The sequence below is a fragment of the Candoia aspera genome, chromosome 6 (genome assembly GCF_035149785.1).
Source record: "Candoia aspera isolate rCanAsp1 chromosome 6, rCanAsp1.hap2, whole genome shotgun sequence".
Taxonomy (NCBI): domain Eukaryota; kingdom Metazoa; phylum Chordata; class Lepidosauria; order Squamata; family Boidae; genus Candoia; species Candoia aspera.
The window spans coordinates 79,240,701-79,259,922 of record NC_086158.1 but is presented as its reverse complement, the minus strand read 5'-3'; the positions used below and the strand labels follow the sequence as shown (position 1 = coordinate 79,259,922).

Here is a 19,222-nt window from a genome sequence, read left to right as displayed (position 1 = left end):
TCAAGGCAAATCTCCCAACTATCCTCCAAACTTTTCAGTTCATTTCTGCTGCTGTGCATGGGTTACCTGATCTAGGGGGAAGGGGGAGTGGGGTGAACTTCTTCTAAAATGAGTCTGAGTTTAGGGGGGGGTTTAGTTTCCAAACTCTCAAAGTGCAACATTGAAATCGGAGGGGGACTAAAACTTCTGCATTCATTTAAGTCACAGGTGAGCATGAAACCTCTAGCCTCAGAGCCACCTGTCTTGTTATTGTTCTGGAAAACCTCTCTGATCATGATTGATGGGACAATATTCCACCATTTTTAGGTGGGAAACAGATAAAAACTATATATAGACCTTTGTTCAACCCTAAGAAGAGCTGGATTTGGCCTGGGAAAAGGATAAATGGGGCATTTTATGTACCTACATATTTCCTCCAGTATGAGATTTATGGAGGATTATTTACTGGTTATCAAATCAAACTGTCAGTTCCTTTTTTAGTATTAAAAGTTAATAAAATCTACAACACTCTGTAAATTTATGTCTCTCAGCAGAGCCCAAATTATTGTGATTGGAAATAAAATCTTTAAGGTGTCCAGTCATTAAGTATGGCTTTAATTAATACTTAATTCTTCTGGCCTGAGAGAAGAGAAACCATACTGAGTAATAGATCCCTTCCCTTGAATACAAATTAGTATCCATTAGAAAGCATAGTTTGATTTTGTAAGCAATCTGCTAAGGCACAATGAATACAGATGCAGTTATGAGTTCTCAGTCTGCCTCCTGGAATATCTGATGAAGACAGAAATTGAGCACGTTTAGCAACTGCAACTGCATGATAAATGGAAAATCAACAAGCACAGTATTAACTCCATAGAATGAGAAATTATATTTTCAAAATGTTAACCTGCTATGATTCCAAGTAGGTCCTGTTGCCAGAGAGAGGTGCTAAGCCTATCTGGAACAAATAAGATGAGAATGACCCCAAGCATGTTCAAATAGCCCTTTGATTATCATAACCATAGCTGCTGCCATCCCATATACCTGCACAGCTGGTATTAAAAGACTGACTCAATTGCTTTGTGCATTTCCTGTGTGTGAAAGTTTGAGATTGCCATTCAATTTCTTACCAGGGAACTTTAGTAGCATCATAAAGAATTAGCATTTAGCAAATTTAGCTAAATGCTAGTTGAAATAAATAAAATGAGATAAATTTAGCAAATCTGCACTATATTCTGGTTATCTCAAAGAACATAAATTCCAGTTATTTCAAAGATGTGCCCTTGTGAGGATATTTATATGTATGTAACCCTTCTGGTCCCCTCTTTTAGAACAAGCTGTGAATGATGACTGGGTTCATAATATAATAAAAACCACCCAGAGTCCCTCTGGTGGGAGGAGATGAGTGGTGACAAATTTGATAAAAATAAATAGATAAATAAATGTGTATGAATCCTTGTTGCATTCAAGGAGATATGACTAACACTATTGTTTATACCCAGCCTAGCGGTTCATTTCAGGACATTTGTGGGATGTGATTAGTCAAAATACGAATAGATTCACACATGGCACGAAGCCATGCGTCCTAGGATTATCTTATGTGAGCCCAGCCATTATGGGTACCGTAGTGAGTCAGAGTTGCCTGTTTAATTTGTTTTAGGTGACCTGCTAATTGTGGTTTATTCAGCGACAAAGCAAACCATAGCTTAGTATCTTGCGCGAACGTAGCCTATGAGAAGGGCAACTGAGCTCCATAAAATGAGCCCCATTAGCATCCCTTCCCCTCAAAAGTGGGCCTTGGTTAGGGCTTCATCTGGCCCCTTAAGAGCCGAGGCCCTCCCTGGCCGCCATGTTCGGGACTTTCGCGCGCAGGCGCAGCTCGCCTGCTGGGCACAACCTCGCCTGTCCTTTGCTTGGGGAGCAGAGCGCCTGTGGAGCGTGAGCCGCGCGGGACGATGGGGCACGGCTCGAATTGTTCTGTGAGGGGTAAGAGCGCGCAGGAGGGGATCCGCTGCAGCCAGCGCCCCTGCCCAGGCGGGGGAGAGGGGCAGTCCGGCTCAGTTTTCTAGCTGCGTGTTCTGTCGTTTTGCTGGGGACTAGTTGTCCGCCACGACGGTACCTGTGGGGCCGGTTTCCTTTCTCCCCGAAGCTGCACATCGCCGGCCAGGGAGGAACGATCCGCGGGTCTTTCTCGCGCTCATTCCCACGTGCGGGGCTGCCCTGTCAAGACAGAGCCTGGCTGTAATCGGAGGGAGGAGAGCGCTTTCTTTCGTTCCTACCCGGTTTCCTCTGCGACCTTCACACGTTCTCCCCCTCCCCCACCGCCGGGTCCTTGTCAGGGGCACGTCTGAAGATTGAACGCTGGCGCTCGCGAGTGTGAGCTTGCCGAGGCTTTTTCCTCGCGCTGCTCCCGTGGTTTTCCTCCTCGCTTCTTATCTTCCCGTGAGTTGAATCAACACTTTCTAATTGTTTCACTTGTTTGCTGCCTGGCGAGGTTTTCTCTGTGGCATCGCGCTCCAGTTCGTGTTTATTTTTCCGCCGTACTTTCTTGTTGAAACTCTTTTTTTTTACCTCGAGGACAAAGAAACTCGGATCTGCGGTCAGGTATGCTCCACTCCGAATTAACAGGATGAGGTCTCCTTATTTAGGATGGATTTCATTTTCAAAGCAGTGTGGGAGGCCTCCAATAGGTCAGGATGCCAAGTGGCTCTGTCTCAAACCACCTTTGCCCATACTCGTTGTTCCTTCTTTAAATTTTAAAACGTTGAGTAACTTTGCCTCCTACATTTAACTCTGTGGTGCTAGGAGTCGAAAACGACGTGATAGCACATAATAAATCAATCAATGTTTAGCTAGCTAGTATGATATTTCAGTGGTGTGCCTTGTCTTCAAGACAATCTTCCTGGCATAGTTTTCTTAGAAATACTAGTTGCTGCTACAATGAGTGTTCTTTATTCATGATGTAGGAGGACTGGCATTTGTCAGTTGTGTGAACTAGATGCTTTGGATGTGCCCTGAGGTTGGCAGGTTTGTGTATTTGAGTGTTCAAGGGCTGCTGTCCTATTCTGAAAGCAGGTGCTAAAGGACTGTGCTCAGGTGGGGTAACTTTCCCTAAGGCTAAGCTACATGGCTGTCTGGAGAGTGAACCAAGCCTGCCTTGGGCTGCATAAAAAGGTGAATCAACCAAAAACTCATGTAAAGTAAAGCAGAAGAGAAAGAGTTTTCATCATGTGCTGTTTATGGTTATGTAGATTAGAATGTCAAACTGTAAATAACCTTGAACCTGCCTAAACGTGTTTTTTTTAATATATTGTAATTGTCTTTGTGCAAACAAAAGCAAATGTGTGGAAAGAAAAACAAATAAAATGTTCTCTGTGATAAGGATGTGCAAGAAACAGAAAAAAATACCACTTTGTTCTGAGCTCAGGACGAAACAGTCCTACTCAGAATGTTCCATTGTTGTCTGTGTTCAAAAGGAAGAAACAACTCAAATATTTGATGGGACAAAAACTCAAAATATTTTTAATATTCTGCCATAGCGAACAATGGCTTGTCTAAGCAACCCTTGGTCTCATGGGCTTCTTTTGCCCTTCAAGGCATAAAATTGTGGGGTAATGCTTCAGATTAAGTGCTCCTTTTTACACAGCCAAAACATTGCTCAAAGGAATATTTTTTTAAAAAATGAAAAAAATAAGAATTATTAGAATAATGAATTAATTAAAATATGCCTTTAAAATCACAAGATGGGTGGGAGCTCTTAAAACAGGAGATACTGAAAGCAATATTGTAAACAATTACAATGAATTAAAAAAAAACAGTAGAAGAAGCTGATAAGGCTGCCTAAAAAGTCATATGACAATCTGAAACAAAAGTATATATATTTCTGTATATAGATGGAAATAGATACAGGTCACCAAAGAAAACTACATACAAGTAGGCCTTGTTGAAGAAAAACATGTTAGTTTATGGTGGCAAAAAATCAGGCTGGCAGCACCTTTTCTGACTAACAAATGTTATTAAAAGGTATATGCTTTCGTGAGGACAGAGTAGCATCAGAGCATTTCAACCTCCCAGGGCACTCCACAACAGACCTCAAAGTGACTATTTTGAAAAAATGGAACTTTAATTCCATCATTAAGCAAGAGGTTGCTGACCTCAGATACATCAAAAGGTTTCAGGCAATCCAAGAAGGTCTCCACCAACTTAATAACTTTTTAACACATTACAGTTGTTAATTGATGAAGTATTCATAATTTGTCTCTCATGTAACCTCTATCTGCATAATCAACCTCTCCTTTCCCTCAGTTGCCTCAGCCCAATTTAAATCCTACATCGGTCTAGCCATTCTATACATCTGATGAAGTGAGCTGCAGCTCACGAAATCTGGTGCCTTTTAATAAAATGTGTTAGTTGGAAAAGGTACTACCAGACTCATTCTGATATAAGTAGTCCAGAACTATAGAGAAGATGTCAGAAAAGTTAAAGCTTAGAATGTTCCAGTGGGTGCTAAGAGTCACATAATTTCTTTGGAATATGTTCAAAATAAGGGGAAGAAAAAAGAATTAGTATCTCAGCTGCTCACTGAAGATGGTAAAATGCTGACAAAGAAAAGGCAACTCCTATTTGTTCTCAGCCTTCTCCAGTAAGAAGCTGTGCAATCCACCAAGTTGTTTTGAAGAGCAAGATGAAGGTGTAAGATTGAGATTGACTGATAACATGGTCAGGGAATTCCTATTTGCTTTGAATGAGATGAAATCTCAAAGGCTAATTGATTATATCCTAGAGAATTTGCCAATTTAAACTAAATTTTTTAGTTTTATCCATCAAATCATGAACAATGAATGAATGATTGGAGGATAGAAAAAGAATCCAGACTTATCTGACCTCAATACCTGGGAAGATTCTAGAGCAGAGTAGAAAGATCAGTCCATAAACCCATTGAAAACAATGTGGTAATTCCCAGAATTTAACATGGGTTTGTCAAAGACACCTTACCATGCTAATCTTTACCACATTTTTCAATGCAGAGCTGTAACTTTTTGAGTAAATTGTGGGAATGCTGTAGACATAATATAACTGGATTTCAGCAAAGTATTTGAGAAAGTACCCCATGATGTTTTGATTAAAAATCTAATCAAGTATGAGCTGTAAGACATAAGAATTAAATGGATGCATGACTGGCTCAAATTATATTAAAGAATGGTTATCAGTGGTTTTTCATCAAACTGGAGGGAGGTATTGAGTCACAAGGTTCAGTCCTGGGTCCTGTATTCTTCAGTAATTTAATTGATGACTTAAATAAAAAGGATGCTTACTAAATTTTCAAAGGACATAACATTGCTATGATAGCTAATAGCTAGAAGACAAAAGCTTTAATTCAGAATTTTCTCTAGCTTAGAAAATTGAGCTAAAACCAATGGGATGAAATTTAACAGACATGTGGAAAGGTCTTCACTTAGGAAACAGAAATTGAACACACATAGGATGGCAGGTACATGTTAAAAAAAATTTGTAGAAAAGATCTTGGAATAATATTTAATTGCTGACTCATTCAGTTTGTAATGTGATATGTCAACAAAAAGGGCAAATGTAATTTTAGAATGCAACAGCAAAAATACAACTTTACATAGAAAGTAAAAGTTTTATTACTGAGGTAGGATATCTTTAACTGGGTTTCTCTTTCCCTTGTTCTGGAAGACAAAACCAACAAATTTTCTTTTGTAATTCTTAGGTAGCAGTAGAGAGCAACCTCCCAGCCAATTCATTGGTCCTGCTAGTTTCCTAAGCAATTTGCTACACTCCTCCAGACACAGCTGGTGTGCACAGCTGGGGTCCTCTTTGACTCACGGCTCCTGCTCAAGGAGAAGATGGCAGGTGTGGCTAGGGGGGGAACCTTTGCCCAGATTCATTTTATGTGCCAATTTTATTTTATTTATTTATTTTCTATCCCACCTTTAAGGGACGCGGTGGCGCTGCGGGTTAAACCGCTGAGCTGCTGAGCTTGCCGATCGGAAGGTTGGCGGTTCGAATCTGCGGGACGGGGTGAGCTCCCGTTGCTAGTCCCAGCTCCTGCCAACCTAGCAGTTCGAAAACATGCAAATGTGAGTAGATTAATAGATACTGCTTCGGCGGGCAGATAATGGTGTTCCGTTTAGTCATGCCGGCCACATGACCATGTAAGTGTCTACGGACAAACGCCGGCTCTTCGGCTTTGAAACAGAGATGAGCACCGCCCCCTAGAGTCGGACACGGCTGGACTTAATGTCAAGGGAAACCTTTACCTTTACCTTATCCCACCTTTATTATTTTTATAAATAACTCAAGGCAGCGAACATACCCAATACTCCTTCCTCCTCCTCTTTTCCCCACAACAGCAACCCTGTGAGGTGAGTTGGGCTGAGAGAGAGGGACTGGCCCAAAGTCACCTAGCCGGCTTTCATGCCTAAGAGGGGACTAGAACTCACAGACTCCTGGTTTCTAGCCTGGCACCTTAACCACTAGACGAAACTGGCTCTCATCACAGTTGTTCCCATTCCTGCACTGGAAGGCCTTGGAACACCCTTCTTGAGATCCAGCAGGCCCTACTCTTATAACCTTCCAGAAGGCTGTAAAAAACTGCCTCTTCCCCCATTTATTCTCCCTATACGAAACAGGAGAATTTTCAGATACTTGAGGCTTCCATTCTTAGGGCTTTTTCCTTTTAGCAGCTGCCTCATCGGATCCAAAGTGATTCTCCCTCCCACTTACTTAAAAGGCCATCTTCATTGGCTACTCAGGAGGCAGTAAAGGCTTCCCATGCTATCTTAAGGGGCAATATGGGAGCTGAGTGATACCCAAATTGGACAGGAGCACATTAGAGAACATCGGGGATTTTTTCCCTCTCCCCAATCCACTGATCAGTGGGTGTCAGGCCCTGGAAAAGCAATTCTGCCCCCCTCCCCTGCAAACTGGTTGCATGGTTAAGCACATAGTAGCTGTCGTCTAGCAGAGTCCCAAGAGATAGAAATGCCACCCTGCCCAGCTCTTTCAGTGTTTATCAGTAGAGGTTACTCACATAAGCAGGCAGCAAAAGCATCATCATTTCTTCTTTTGGCCTTTGCTTCCATCTCTAGACAGGTCTCAAAGAAAAGGAAATGAAGCACCTAGCTTACATGGTCAGTTGAGAAGACAGAATGCCTCTTAGGATCCTGGGCGTGGGTTCTCCTGGCACCAACTTATCTGATAGCTCTCTCTGTCCCAGGCCTTTAGACAGGGATTAAAGAGGGCTATCAGAGGAGGTGAGTATGGAGAAATGGTTGCTGTGGACTTTGAGGCTGGTTATTTGATGCACTCCTAGCCACACAGATTCGGTTAAATGCTTGATGTCAAGGGAACCCAATCTTAGCTATTCACTGATCTGTTTTGGATCCAGGAATGGCTAAAGCATTCCCTGTAGTCTCAGAGCAGCGGCAAGTATTCTCTTCTCAGATGCAGGGTCATCAAGACAGAGTGGGCCTTACCAGTTGAAAGAAAGCTTTTATATCCAAGCTTTATGATACACATTCCCAAGTCATTACTGGACTCTAAAGTTTGATGCCCCAGTAGCCTCCTTAGCTTCAGAGGCAGTAATTTTAAAGATGGAAAGACACATGCAAACATCCTGGGGATAGGCGTAATGACATTCCTTTAAATAGGTTTGTGAGACTAATGCTTCAGCAGTCAAACAGTGGGAGTCATATACGTGCTTATCTAATCCAGAGTACTATGTTCCAAACAATATTTGGCCAGAACCATAGCTACAAATACTACCATGCACAGACATCTGTGGCTCAAACTTTGGAATGCAGATCCAGACTAGTCTTAATAGTCCAAGTATATGATTAAAGCAGCATGGAATCATTTGTAACAATTCATAAAAACTAAAGGCAAAAAAGAGCCCATTTAGCCATCCACCAGAATGATAGACAGGTGATCTACTAGAGCCCAAACTTGCTCAGTGTTTTCCAGCCCTCATCTAATAACACAAATACAAGGAAGTCTAGAGCTATATGACATGGGTCAGACTACCAGCCAAAGCAGCACTGGAAGGCAGGAGTCCCCTTTTTTGCCCATGGAAAGGTGTTCCAAGTAACAATGACATACCAAGATCCGTCAGTAGAAGGCAATTATTTATTTATTTTGTATGGCGTAGCAGAATACAGCATTATTGCATAAAGGTTCACAGAACAATATATAAATGTGTATAAAATATAAAACATTGGGACAGTAGATTATTTCAAAAACATGCAATAGGAATAATGAGTAAAATTATAAATAGAATTAAGTTATGTATGAGCAGTTACTAGAGTGGCTAAGCCTATGGCCGAATATCTAGATCGTTTAGCCATTGGACAGCAGTGCCCTTAAGGTGATGTAGCTCTTGCAGGGAGCCAGGGAACCTTCTGAGGGGGCATTCCATCACGATGTGATGTAAAGTTTGTGGGACATTCCCGTAGTCACAGTTAGAATTATTGACAAGCCCCCATTTTTGTTTCCAATATTGGCACCTGCCATGATTAGTACAAATCCGGTGAAGCACTGTCCAGTTTTTCCTTGGGAGATCAAAGCCATAGGGGCGTTGTGCTGGATCAGACACTAAGTTAAACAGATTTGGATTAGAAGTTGCCCACTCCTGGTGCCATGCTGTCTCAATGTCAAAGTCTTCTCTGACTAATTGCTGTCCGAGTTTCCATGGCGGGTTCCGAGATTTAAGTCTAAATATTTGATTGTGGCAGTCTTTGTGTATAGGTAGTAGTTGGTTTGACTCGCATTTCTGCCACTCCCTTTTTAAGGCTAGTTGTCTTCTAAGGTGTGGAGGTGGTATGTTAGATAATACTGGTAGCCATTCGGAAGGCGTTGATTTAATGGTTCCTGATATTAGTGTGGTTAAGCTGGGTGTCCACTGCTTTTGTGTGAGCTCTGTTTAGCCATACAGGGCTACAATACTCAGCCGCTGAATATGCCAAAGCAAGAGGTGATGTCCTAAGAACTGTAGCACTTGCTCCCCAGTAGAAGGCAGTGTTGCTTCTCCATCACAAAGGCACCTGGGTGTTTTGTACAGTTGGTCCTAGCTACATTATAGAATTTGAAGATGTAACCTCACCGCTTATTCATATTGTCTCCCAGGTTGCAGTGGCAAACATTGATGGTTCAGGCCATTCAATCATCTGTTTGCTGTCAAAATTGGTTCAACCAGCAGAAAAGTTCTCAATTCTGTTCAAGATGTGTAAAGAGAATAGGGACTGGAGAGCATTCTGGATCTCAGAAGGGTCACTTGACATGTGCAATATGGAAGCTATATATAGAAAACCTGAAACCCATAAGATGGGCATGGTTCTCTGCAGAGGGCACCTTGGTTGAAAATACCTTGAACATCAAATGGTTCAAAGATTTTCTTTATGCTTCCCCTCCATTCTTCTCCTGACTTGCTTTCTGTGTAAGATGTACGTGAAGAAAGCAGAAGTTATTTTGGCAGCTCCCAACAAGCTGAGAAGACTCTGGTACTCCAGGGTGGCACAACTGTGAGTCTTCAGCAGGTCCTTTCTATCAGACCTGACCTCCTCTGCCTCTTTATAGACCCTATATTCATGGGCCGAGTCCACCTTCCATAAGGCATAGGAAATATGCCTGCTTTTTTTTTTTTGCCAGCCAATTCTTTTGAAACGTAAGAGCAGGAACTAGATGTGTGAAAAGCTATCAGGTGTCACCTGTAGAAGACCAATGACTGGAACTGGTTAGTCTTGATTACAAGCCATTCTACGGAACAGGCACCAGGTAGCCTTCAGTGAAGTTCCAGAACCATATTGTGTAATAACTCCCTGAAGTACCTGGGGTAACATTGGACAGATCACTGACCTTCCAACAACATCTGGAAAAAACAGCTGCAAAATTGAAAAACCGCAACAATCTATTGAACAGACTGGTTGGAACATCCTGGGCTGCTGACACTAACACCCTGTGAACAACAGCCTTGGCCCTGGTTTATTCCACAGCCGAGTATTGTGCTGGTGTGTGGCTTAACAGCTCCTACACCCGACTGGTCAATGTTCAACTCCACCAGACAATGTGCATCATCTCTGGCACGCTGCATTCTACCCCTGTGTACTGGCTGCCAGGCTCAGCAATACTATACCACCCCACATCAGAAGACAACAAGCCCTTGCCTGGCCATGGTCAAGGATGTTGGACAACAAGGCCCTTCCTATTCATCAGGATATTGAACAGACCACCACAAGATTGAAATCAGTGGCCAGCTTGGAAAACCCATATGTCTGACATCTATCCAGTTCAATCCTAAGAATGCCTGGAGAGAGGAATGGTCCAAGTTGTCACATCGCGGCTTGGTCATTAGTGATCCCTCTTCCAAACCTCCTGGCTTTAACCTGCCTTGCTCTGTCTGGATGAAATTGAACAGAATCAGATGTGATACTGGAAGGAGAGCTGCTGCTCTGTATCAATGGGGCTGGAAAGATTCTCCTTGTTGCGACTATGGTGCTGATGTGCAAACTATTAAACACATTGTGTAAGACTGCCCATGACGCGCGTTCCCTGGCTCCTTAGAAGATCTGCATGAAGCAACGCCAGAAGCGATCGCCTGGATAGCTGAACTGGACATCCAGTTTTGAGGCTACTGCTGTATGCCTTCAGAAGTTCTGTATATAATTGTGTGGACTGTGTATATACAGTATATTTGCCTTTCTCTTGTCATGTACTCATCATACAGCTATACAGTATATATACCAGGTAGATTAAACCCTATATAGCCTATTGCTACAAGGGACAGCCTGTTGCTGCTGTATGATGGCCTATTCTGCTGGAATCACAGCGACATTGGCTACTTTTTCCACAAATGTCCAGTGGAGTAAAATATACAGGATAGCAACATAGTCCATAGTCTCTTCCTTTGAGAAGCACTGTGAACTTAGTTTACAGGTTTCTGCAAGACTTCCTTTGGCAGATCTTGCAACAAGTAGTGCCTTATTTGTAAACCTGCCCAGCAAGTAGTTCCACTAGTTGGGAACCACTCCAGTTAGTCATAGCTAAGAATATTCTGTAACTAGTAAAATTGAACAATGGATTTATTACGAAGTTCCTTTTTCTACTATGTAAGGAGAGTATCCACACACACACACACCTTAGTTGAAGATAAGTTTTTCACTGTAAGTACTTGTATTTACATCTCTTTTTCTTCTATCGTACTTTATGAAGTTTTTTTAATATGGCTTGTCAGCCCTTTAACTAGGTGGGGGGTTCTTTACTGCCACCTAAGGACTACAGAAGAAGCCTGTTTACTAGACCAAGGGGACCATCCACCCAGCTGATCAAAGAAAAAGAAATTTCATGATAAGTCCAATACTCCATTCTACTTTATGCTGTATCGGTCAGACTCTACCTCAAGTGATGTTTCCAGGTCTGGGTATTTTAAGAATTCAGACAAACTACATCTCCGAGAAAGGCACCAAGGATGTTCAGAAACTAAGTACTATGAAACAACACTGAAAGAATTGGGAATGCATATTTTTGAAAAGAGGATTCTTCAAATATCTGAAAGGATATTGCACAGAAAGTAACGTGCTCTCCTTCATTGTAGAGCTGTGAAAAAACAAAAGAACTACAAAAAAGAGAAGAAAAACTAAAAGTGTGAAAACACAAAAGAAAAAAAAATTATAACATTACAGAAAGATGTGACTTCTGAATTTTAACAACAAAGTTATACAAAAATATTCCATAATCATTCTCTTACCCTATATTAAAGCAAAATCATATTATTTCTATAAACCATTCCCCTTTAGCACATTATAAAAATCACTAAGTACAGTTACTCCCTCCCCTTATATTAAAATAAAGAAAAAAAATCATGTAAACCTCCTAAACAACTCCTCCCCCGAAATAACACTTATTTAATTATTCCCTTCCTACAACTATTGTATACATTTCTGTCTACTATAATAAAAGTCAAACTAAAAAGCACATAAATTGCCATTATACTAAATAATACAACAGTTTTAATAATCTTAATCTTAATAAACCCCCCAAGAAGCAATTTGAAACAATGACCTTAAATCAAATTCTTAAAACCATCCAAATAAATATTTTTATACCTTAATAATCTTAATCCATATCCTTAAAAACAAATAACATCAGTCGAACCCTAAAAGCGATCCAGATGAACATTCTTCAACCCTTAGGTAAAGGTAAAGGTTTCCCTTGACATTAAGTCCAGCCGTGTCCGACTCTAGGGGGCGGTGCTCATCTCTGTTTCAAAGCCGAAGAGCCGGTGTTTGTCCGTAGACACTTTCGTGGTCATGTGGCCAGCAAGACTACACGGAACGCCATTACCTGCCAAAGCGGTACCTATTAATCTACTCACATTTGCATGTTTTCGAACTGCTAGGTTGGCAGGAGCTGGGACTAGCAACAGGAGCTCACCCCGTCACGTGGATTCAAACCGCCAACCTTCCGATCAGCAAGCTCAGCAGCTCAGCGGTTTAACCCGCAGCACCACCACATCCTCTTCAACTCTTATCCCACTTCAAAATAAACCAAAGCATTTACATATCCCCACAATGTGCACAGAGCTTTTCTCTTGAAAAAAATCCGCCCAACTGCCTCCCCTCAAAAATTCCAACTTCTCTTCAGAAAACCTCTCACGCATAATAACCCCTTCTTTTTCATAACATTTCACCAAAAAGTCAATTTTACTTATTGCTTGCAGATCCCTCTCTCCATTGAATTTCTCCAACTCCACTATCCAATCTTCATCCAGCATCTCAACAGACATCCCAATCTCTTTCTTAGGAGAAACATTTCTATCACAGTTGAATCCCTCAGTTTCATCCACTACATCCCCAACCAGATGACACATTTTAGAGCTCATATTTTCCACAATGTCTTGTATAAAAGCTTGGTAGGAGTCAGAAAAAAAATCTGTTTAAAATCATCCATGTCTCACACAGTAGATTATGGCGCCCCCTAGGAGCTTAACCAGTGAAAGTTGAAGATAGGGAAAAGTTCCAAAGTATGTTTACACAAAGTGAAAGTAAGATAAGCAGACAGTTCCCAAAGGAAAGTAGAAACAGAAAGCTGAAGGTTTAAATCAGCCGATTCAATGTGTAAGAAAATGCTAATATCTTCAAATTTAATACCAAAATAATAACGGGAAGACAATTATTTACTCTCAATCCTGCTTTATATTTGGAAGGAAAACGAATTCCAAAAGTTAAAAAAGATTTTTTTTAAAAAAATCCCAAAAATAACGATAAGCACCAAGACAGCCCACTTCTCCTGGCTGTAGAAAGCCTCTCTTAGGGTATGCATACTTAAAAAATATATATATATATAAATTTGGTGATTTAGAAATGGGGTGGCCATTTTATTAAAATGGCCTTTAAGTGTCCCTTTAGTGTCTTAGTGTCCCTTTAAGGCTACAGCACACCTTGGAAAATGGTGACCTCCCAGCTAGCTCTTACCAGTCAAACATGAAATGCTTTTTGCAATCTTCTGGCTACAAGCAGATGGGGTGATTCCTGGTGTTTTCCTTTATCTGGAGAACACTCCTGGGCTTCAGGAGAACCTGCCTGAGCCACCCAAAGATTGCCACATTGTCAGTTCCATCCGTGGAGCCTGCTGGCACAGCTGTTCAGTCTGCCATGTCCCCACCGGAAGTCTTTAAAGACTTCTTAATAGAGGGAGGCTAGTCAGTCATTGATTAACTTTGGATTCCTGCAATGAGCAGGGGTTTGGGTTGATTGCCTAAATGACCTGTTCCAACTTTCCAAAGTTGCATAAATCCTACTATATTGATATTAAAGAATTTCAGTATTTTTCAATATCCAGTTACATATTATATATTTCTTAAAGGTACCGTGTTATTAACATACATAAGCATTTCTAGGATAATTTGTATCCTAGAAAATATATTTGAATTTTTTAAAATTAAAATTGGTGTCTTGAAAACTTAAATTCTGTTTCATTTATTTCGAGTTTCAGGGACTTGGTGAAATTAAAGTGTTGCAAGAATTCAGACAGTCCCCTCAACTGTGTTTTTCCTGTTATTTTATTCTTTGATCTCTGAGTATTTTTTTCACTTGCTACAAAAGACAGAACTCTGAGAAGCAAGAACAATCAAAGGCAGTCTAAAGGTGCTACAAATTGCAAACGCACTATCTTTGGCAAGCTCCCAAGTTGCATCAGATGCCTCAAGGTGCTTTCTAGTCTGCAACAATTGAAATCTTTGCTTTGGCAAAATTCCATACTGTTTATTTATTAGATGCATTTATGCCCAGCTCTTGAGCTTGAAATGATCCTAGAGAAGCTTGCAGGATAAACAATAAAAGCAAAATGGTCTGTAACTATGTTATAGACCTGTTGTAGAATTCTTTGTGAGAGGGCAGACAAAAGGCAGTGTAGGAATGAGTGGGTTTTTGTTTTATTTTGTATCTTTTTTGCTTGTTTGTTTAAACTAGATTTTAATTAGATTAAATTTTTAATGTTTTGTTTAAAAAAAAAAGGTCACATGTATAATGAGTATAACTTCTAATTTTATTTTACCCGCTAATGTAAAGAAGAGAAATAAAGTAACAGATCTGGTAACATAGCTCTCTAATAATTCCGTTAAATGAAGTGGGGGAATGTTACTTACAGGAGAGATTTGCTTGCTTGTAATAAAACTATCAACATCCTGCTGTTTCAACGGCTTGGAGGATAGCTGGGTTGCAGGCGGCATTCTCTGTCGCTTCTTTCTTTTTCCCATGCCGACCGTGGTGATAGTTGTAATTTAAAAAGTATGATAGTAAAAAGTACTCGTTAAAAAAATCAAATTCTCTTGGAAGAGGTCATTACAGATGCTGCAACTTCATCGCCATCTTGACTCCGCCCCCCGCTCTCTAATAATTCAAAGATAAAGAAAACCAGAAACTTTGTGGTGATGGAATGGATCTAGGCAAGGAAGAAGAATCTACATAGAAACACAGGAGAGAGGAATAAATAGTGAAACAGAAATATGCCAAACATGTTCTTGCAAGCTAGAAGCCTTCAGAAATAATTTTCTGGTCTGGAGTGAACCTTTTATTGATTAAAACCTAATTATGGAAGCAGGCTGTAAAAGGAAACCCTTTGGGGAGTATGTTAAGCTCCTGAAATCAATCTCTCTCTCTCTTTTTAAAGAAAGCTAGACAGATCAAATGAGGATATTAGTATAATTTAAAAGCTGGTGATAGTTCTCCTAGTATATCATGATCTCAGTATCCTCCAAACATCCACCACAATTGATTAAACTGGTAGTAGTCCACATCCTGATGACTTCACAAGTATGTACTGTATCTTCTTACTGGGTGCTAAAATCATTGCATTTTATGAAGAAAATTCATTTGAAACAATTCAGAATAATACGTTTATATACTATGTACCTTCTAAAAATGAAAGTGACATCTCTCTGAGTTCTGAAGAATATATTTAGGGCTAGATTATATCAAACACAATCAGTGGCATTTTTATTAGAAATGAAGATGTTAGAGTATTCTTGACTAGTGAATAATTAGTGCTTTTAGATCATGACTTAAAGCAAATCTACCCTTCCTTGTATTTAACTGATGGTAATGGACAAAGTAAGATCCTGCTGAAAAAGTTATGCACTGGATCATAGTTTAAGCAAGGGCAGTTCCAGATGATCTCATGAGCCAGTAGAGTTTGGTGGGATCAGTAGATAGTAAGAAATAGGAAATAAAATGAATTCCAAAGCAAACATGTTTTAACATTGCTAATTGAGACCCATTTTCCTGTCTAATAACCTGGAATCAGTTTTTGAAATTATAATTTGTATCACATTTAGAACTGTGATATGTTAATATTTTAGATTCTGGTATTTATTGAGTCGTGAATGATTGATTTGCAATGAGTGACTTGACTATTGAAATTTCTCTTTATGCAGCATGTTTCTACATATAATCTAGTATCTTATTCTAGTAGTGGTGGTTTGGTGGTGGTTGTCATGAGTAAGGATGGCAAGCAGGGGGCTCCCATCCAGACTGTCAAGCGCATGCGTGGCACTGAGGAATTGGTCAGCCATTCAAAGAGACACAGATCGGGACCACCTTAACCTTTGGGGTTTATATGTCTGGGTTTTCCCACGCTTCTTCAGTTTGTTAGGATTCCTGTTATGTACTAGCAATAAACATTAGAGACCCGTTCCTTGTCTCAGCGTGTTTCCTGGCAGTTAGGACAGTGGTGGTTGTTTTGGTGCCTTCAAGTCATTGCTCACTCCTGGCAACTGCCTGGACTCGTCCCTGCAGTTTTCTTGGCAAGATTTTGGAAGCGGTTTGCTGTTGCCTTCTTCCTAGTGCTGAGAGGGTGTGACTGGCCCAAGGTCACCCAGCTGGCTTAGTGCCTAAGGCGGAACTAGAACTTACTGTCTCCCAGTTTCTAGTCCAGCGCCTTAACCACTACACCAAACTGGCTCTCATTCTGTTGCTGTGTGTAATTATGTGAAGCCTACCATATGTGATTCTCTTCCTAATATCTTTCCCAAGTAAAATAGGCTCTTCCCCTGAAGTGGTAGTCTAACTCATGTTTCTTAAAGTCATTGATGCAAACTAATATAATTAATTAATATTCTACTGTTAGAACAAATATTAAGGCTGCAATCATCTGCCCCATTGGTTTGACTGGAATATAATTCTGAGTTGTCATGTATAGGACTGCATTTCACAGCTTCAGTCCTGTACATGCTTTAACAATAAGAGATCCTGCATGTTCTGGGAAAAAAAACATGCAGAGAATTGGACAGGTTTGGGAGGCAAAGGGAAAACCTATGAAAGGACAGGTTGCAATCCATGAACCATATCCAAAGAAACCAACAGAAAACACCTTGAAACTCTTGGTTTTCAACATCAGACTGTGTAAAACTACTCAGTGAAAATTTTGACTGGTTTTCTATTTTTCTCTTTCAGCTGAATGGATTGCTGCAGTCACATTTGCTGCAGGAACAGCAGCTGTTGGGTATCTTGCTTACAAAAAATTTTTTAGTAAGCGCAAAGGCTGTCATGGAATGGTGAACCTCCATATTCAGAAAGATAACCCAAAGGTAGTTCATGCATTTGATATGGAAGATTTGGGAGAGAAAGCAGTATACTGCCGGTGTTGGAGGTCCAAAACGGTGAGAGAATAGAATGGTCGATCTCTTATGAATGTTTGTTGTGAATGTATTTGCTAAATCTCCAAAAGAAAATAATGACTGCTGGATTATAATTAAGTATCAGGGGAACAATGTGAAGTGGAAGCTGATACCGAAGAATGACTTTTTCATTGATCCTTGAAATAATGATCAAACAGTGTTTTATACAGAGAAATCCTGATGATTTCTTAGGCAGAAGTGTAAAGGCCCAGAAAAATTAGAAGGGGAAAAAAACCCAAAAAAATTTCTGCACAAACTCTATAAAGAATTAGCATATCCCATGTTTATAAATCTATGACTAGGTCCCAAAGAATATTAAGTACATTTCTTATGATCTTAAGATGAGGCTAATTCAACAAGATATTCTTTTTCATGTTTGTTGGATGCCCCAGAGATTGTTTTAAAAGGATTGGCGTTCAATACCTTTATGTTGGGAAGATAAAATAGATCAGGGAATACTTACTGTTGCCCTGTTTTGGTTTGATAGCCATATGTTTGTTAATCTGGCGTTACAAAAATCAGTATGATTTAAAGATGTGAATCTACTTTTGAATTAAATAACCAAAACTTGGAATGTACAGATTTATTAAGAATTATAGATTTATTGGGCATATGGGCAGCAAAAATACCACTCTTTGATGCAAAGAAAGTGCAGTCCCAGGATTATAATTCAGTTACAAATTCTTCATGTTTATAAACTAGCAGTCAGTTGACAAAATGGAAAGACTCATAATATTTCACATGTTCAAGCTTTAATGGTTTAACAACTAGACTGAATATTCATATATACAAAGGTTTTTTTGTATATTAAAGTAATGAAAATAATAATTAAAAGGAAGATAATCCTTTCCTTCAGTTTGCAACTTGGAGGAAAAGAGAATGGACAAAGAAAGCAGACAGCTCTCTGCAGAAAACAGTTGCCTACAGTTGGATAGACTACACCATTTTCTTTCACCTGTGATTTACTTTGATATTCTTCATCTTGCTGAAGAAGGTGTACATTCAATATATGTTTTCCTTCCAGTTCCCCTTATGTGATGGGTCTCATACAAAACATAACGATGAAACAGGGGACAACGTGGGACCGCTAATCATCAAGAGAAAAGATGAGTGAACAGCAAATGGTTGGGAGTCCATCAAAACGATCTTGTCACAGTGTTTTCTGCTCACTGGTGATTGGTGTGAAAAAGATCTTAATTTCACTGAAGATGTTTAGATGTCGTATACAATACACTGCAGCACATGTAATTCATGTTGCTTGCTTAAAACACTACAGTGTATATGTTAGAAAAAATACCTGTGGCTTGCTGATTTTTTTTGTCTTGTTAAATGCACATTCTCATTAAGTGTAAAAATAAAACCCTTTAGAATGTACTTGAAACAAAGGAGATGATACATTAAATTATTTTCAAATACATTGTGTTCTCCTAACCTGTCCTTGCCAAGAGCCATGAGATTAAATCTATATTTTAGTCCATCTCTAATGAAGAAATATACAGCTTTGCGTCCTTTTAAAGAATAGGTCTGCGGTATGCAAGTCATCAAAAAGACCAAAATGAAGCTATGATTACTAGATTAAAACGTATACATTCTAAGTATGTAGAAACACTGCAGATGGAAAATACCAAATTGCACAACATTGGTGGGCACACAGCTTACTGCCTTACGTACTTCGTCTTTTCTTACATATCTGTGGCAGGGTGAAGTGCCTGGCTGGAGAAAGCTAGTTGGGTCTGTGCCAAGGTCCTGGATTTTTTAGGGAAGGCAGATGACTCAGCACAAGACCAAGAACATGTAGTCAGAAAAGAGAAAAACGCTAGAATGCACCTGTAAAGTGGCATGTACATGCTTTAGATATAGAATATAAAAAAAGAAACATCAGGAAGGGGATTATATTTCAGATGCTGTAGGACAGGCTGCTGGAGAGGACATCACCTGGTTAATGTGGAGTGGAATGGAGGAATGGCCCCGTCTGCCAAGTCCAGAGAGTCCAACACGGATATGGAAGAAAACCAGGAGGAAAAGCCTGGAGCAGCTTTTGAGGGCATGAAAAGA

At 40.1% G+C, this 19,222-nt stretch overlaps 1 protein-coding gene across 1 annotated transcript; it reads left to right on the top strand.

The window, feature by feature from the left end:
* The first annotated feature begins 1,834 nt into the window (after nucleotides 1-1,834).
* CISD1 (CDGSH iron sulfur domain 1) lies at nucleotides 1,835-18,584 on the top strand. Its single transcript, XM_063307487.1, has 3 exons — nucleotides 1,835-1,965; nucleotides 16,944-17,149; nucleotides 18,192-18,584. Exons 1-3 carry the CDS (start codon nucleotides 1,935-1,937, stop codon nucleotides 18,279-18,281), a joined length of 327 nt encoding a protein of 108 aa, XP_063163557.1. The 5' UTR covers nucleotides 1,835-1,934; the 3' UTR covers nucleotides 18,282-18,584.
* The last annotated feature ends 638 nt before the right edge of the window (nucleotides 18,585-19,222 follow it).

Excerpts from the sequence above, each read along its gene's own strand:
- CISD1 (XM_063307487.1), top strand. The coding sequence starts at position 1,935 with ATGGGGCACGGCTCGAATTGTTCTGTGAGGG. Across the intron at positions 1,966-16,943 it reads CTCGAATTGTTCTGTGAGGG|CTGAATGGATTGCTGCAGTC; the intron begins GTAAGAGCGCGC and ends TTTCTCTTTCAG. Across the intron at positions 17,150-18,191 it reads GGTGTTGGAGGTCCAAAACG|TTCCCCTTATGTGATGGGTC; the intron begins GTGAGAGAATAG and ends TTTTCCTTCCAG.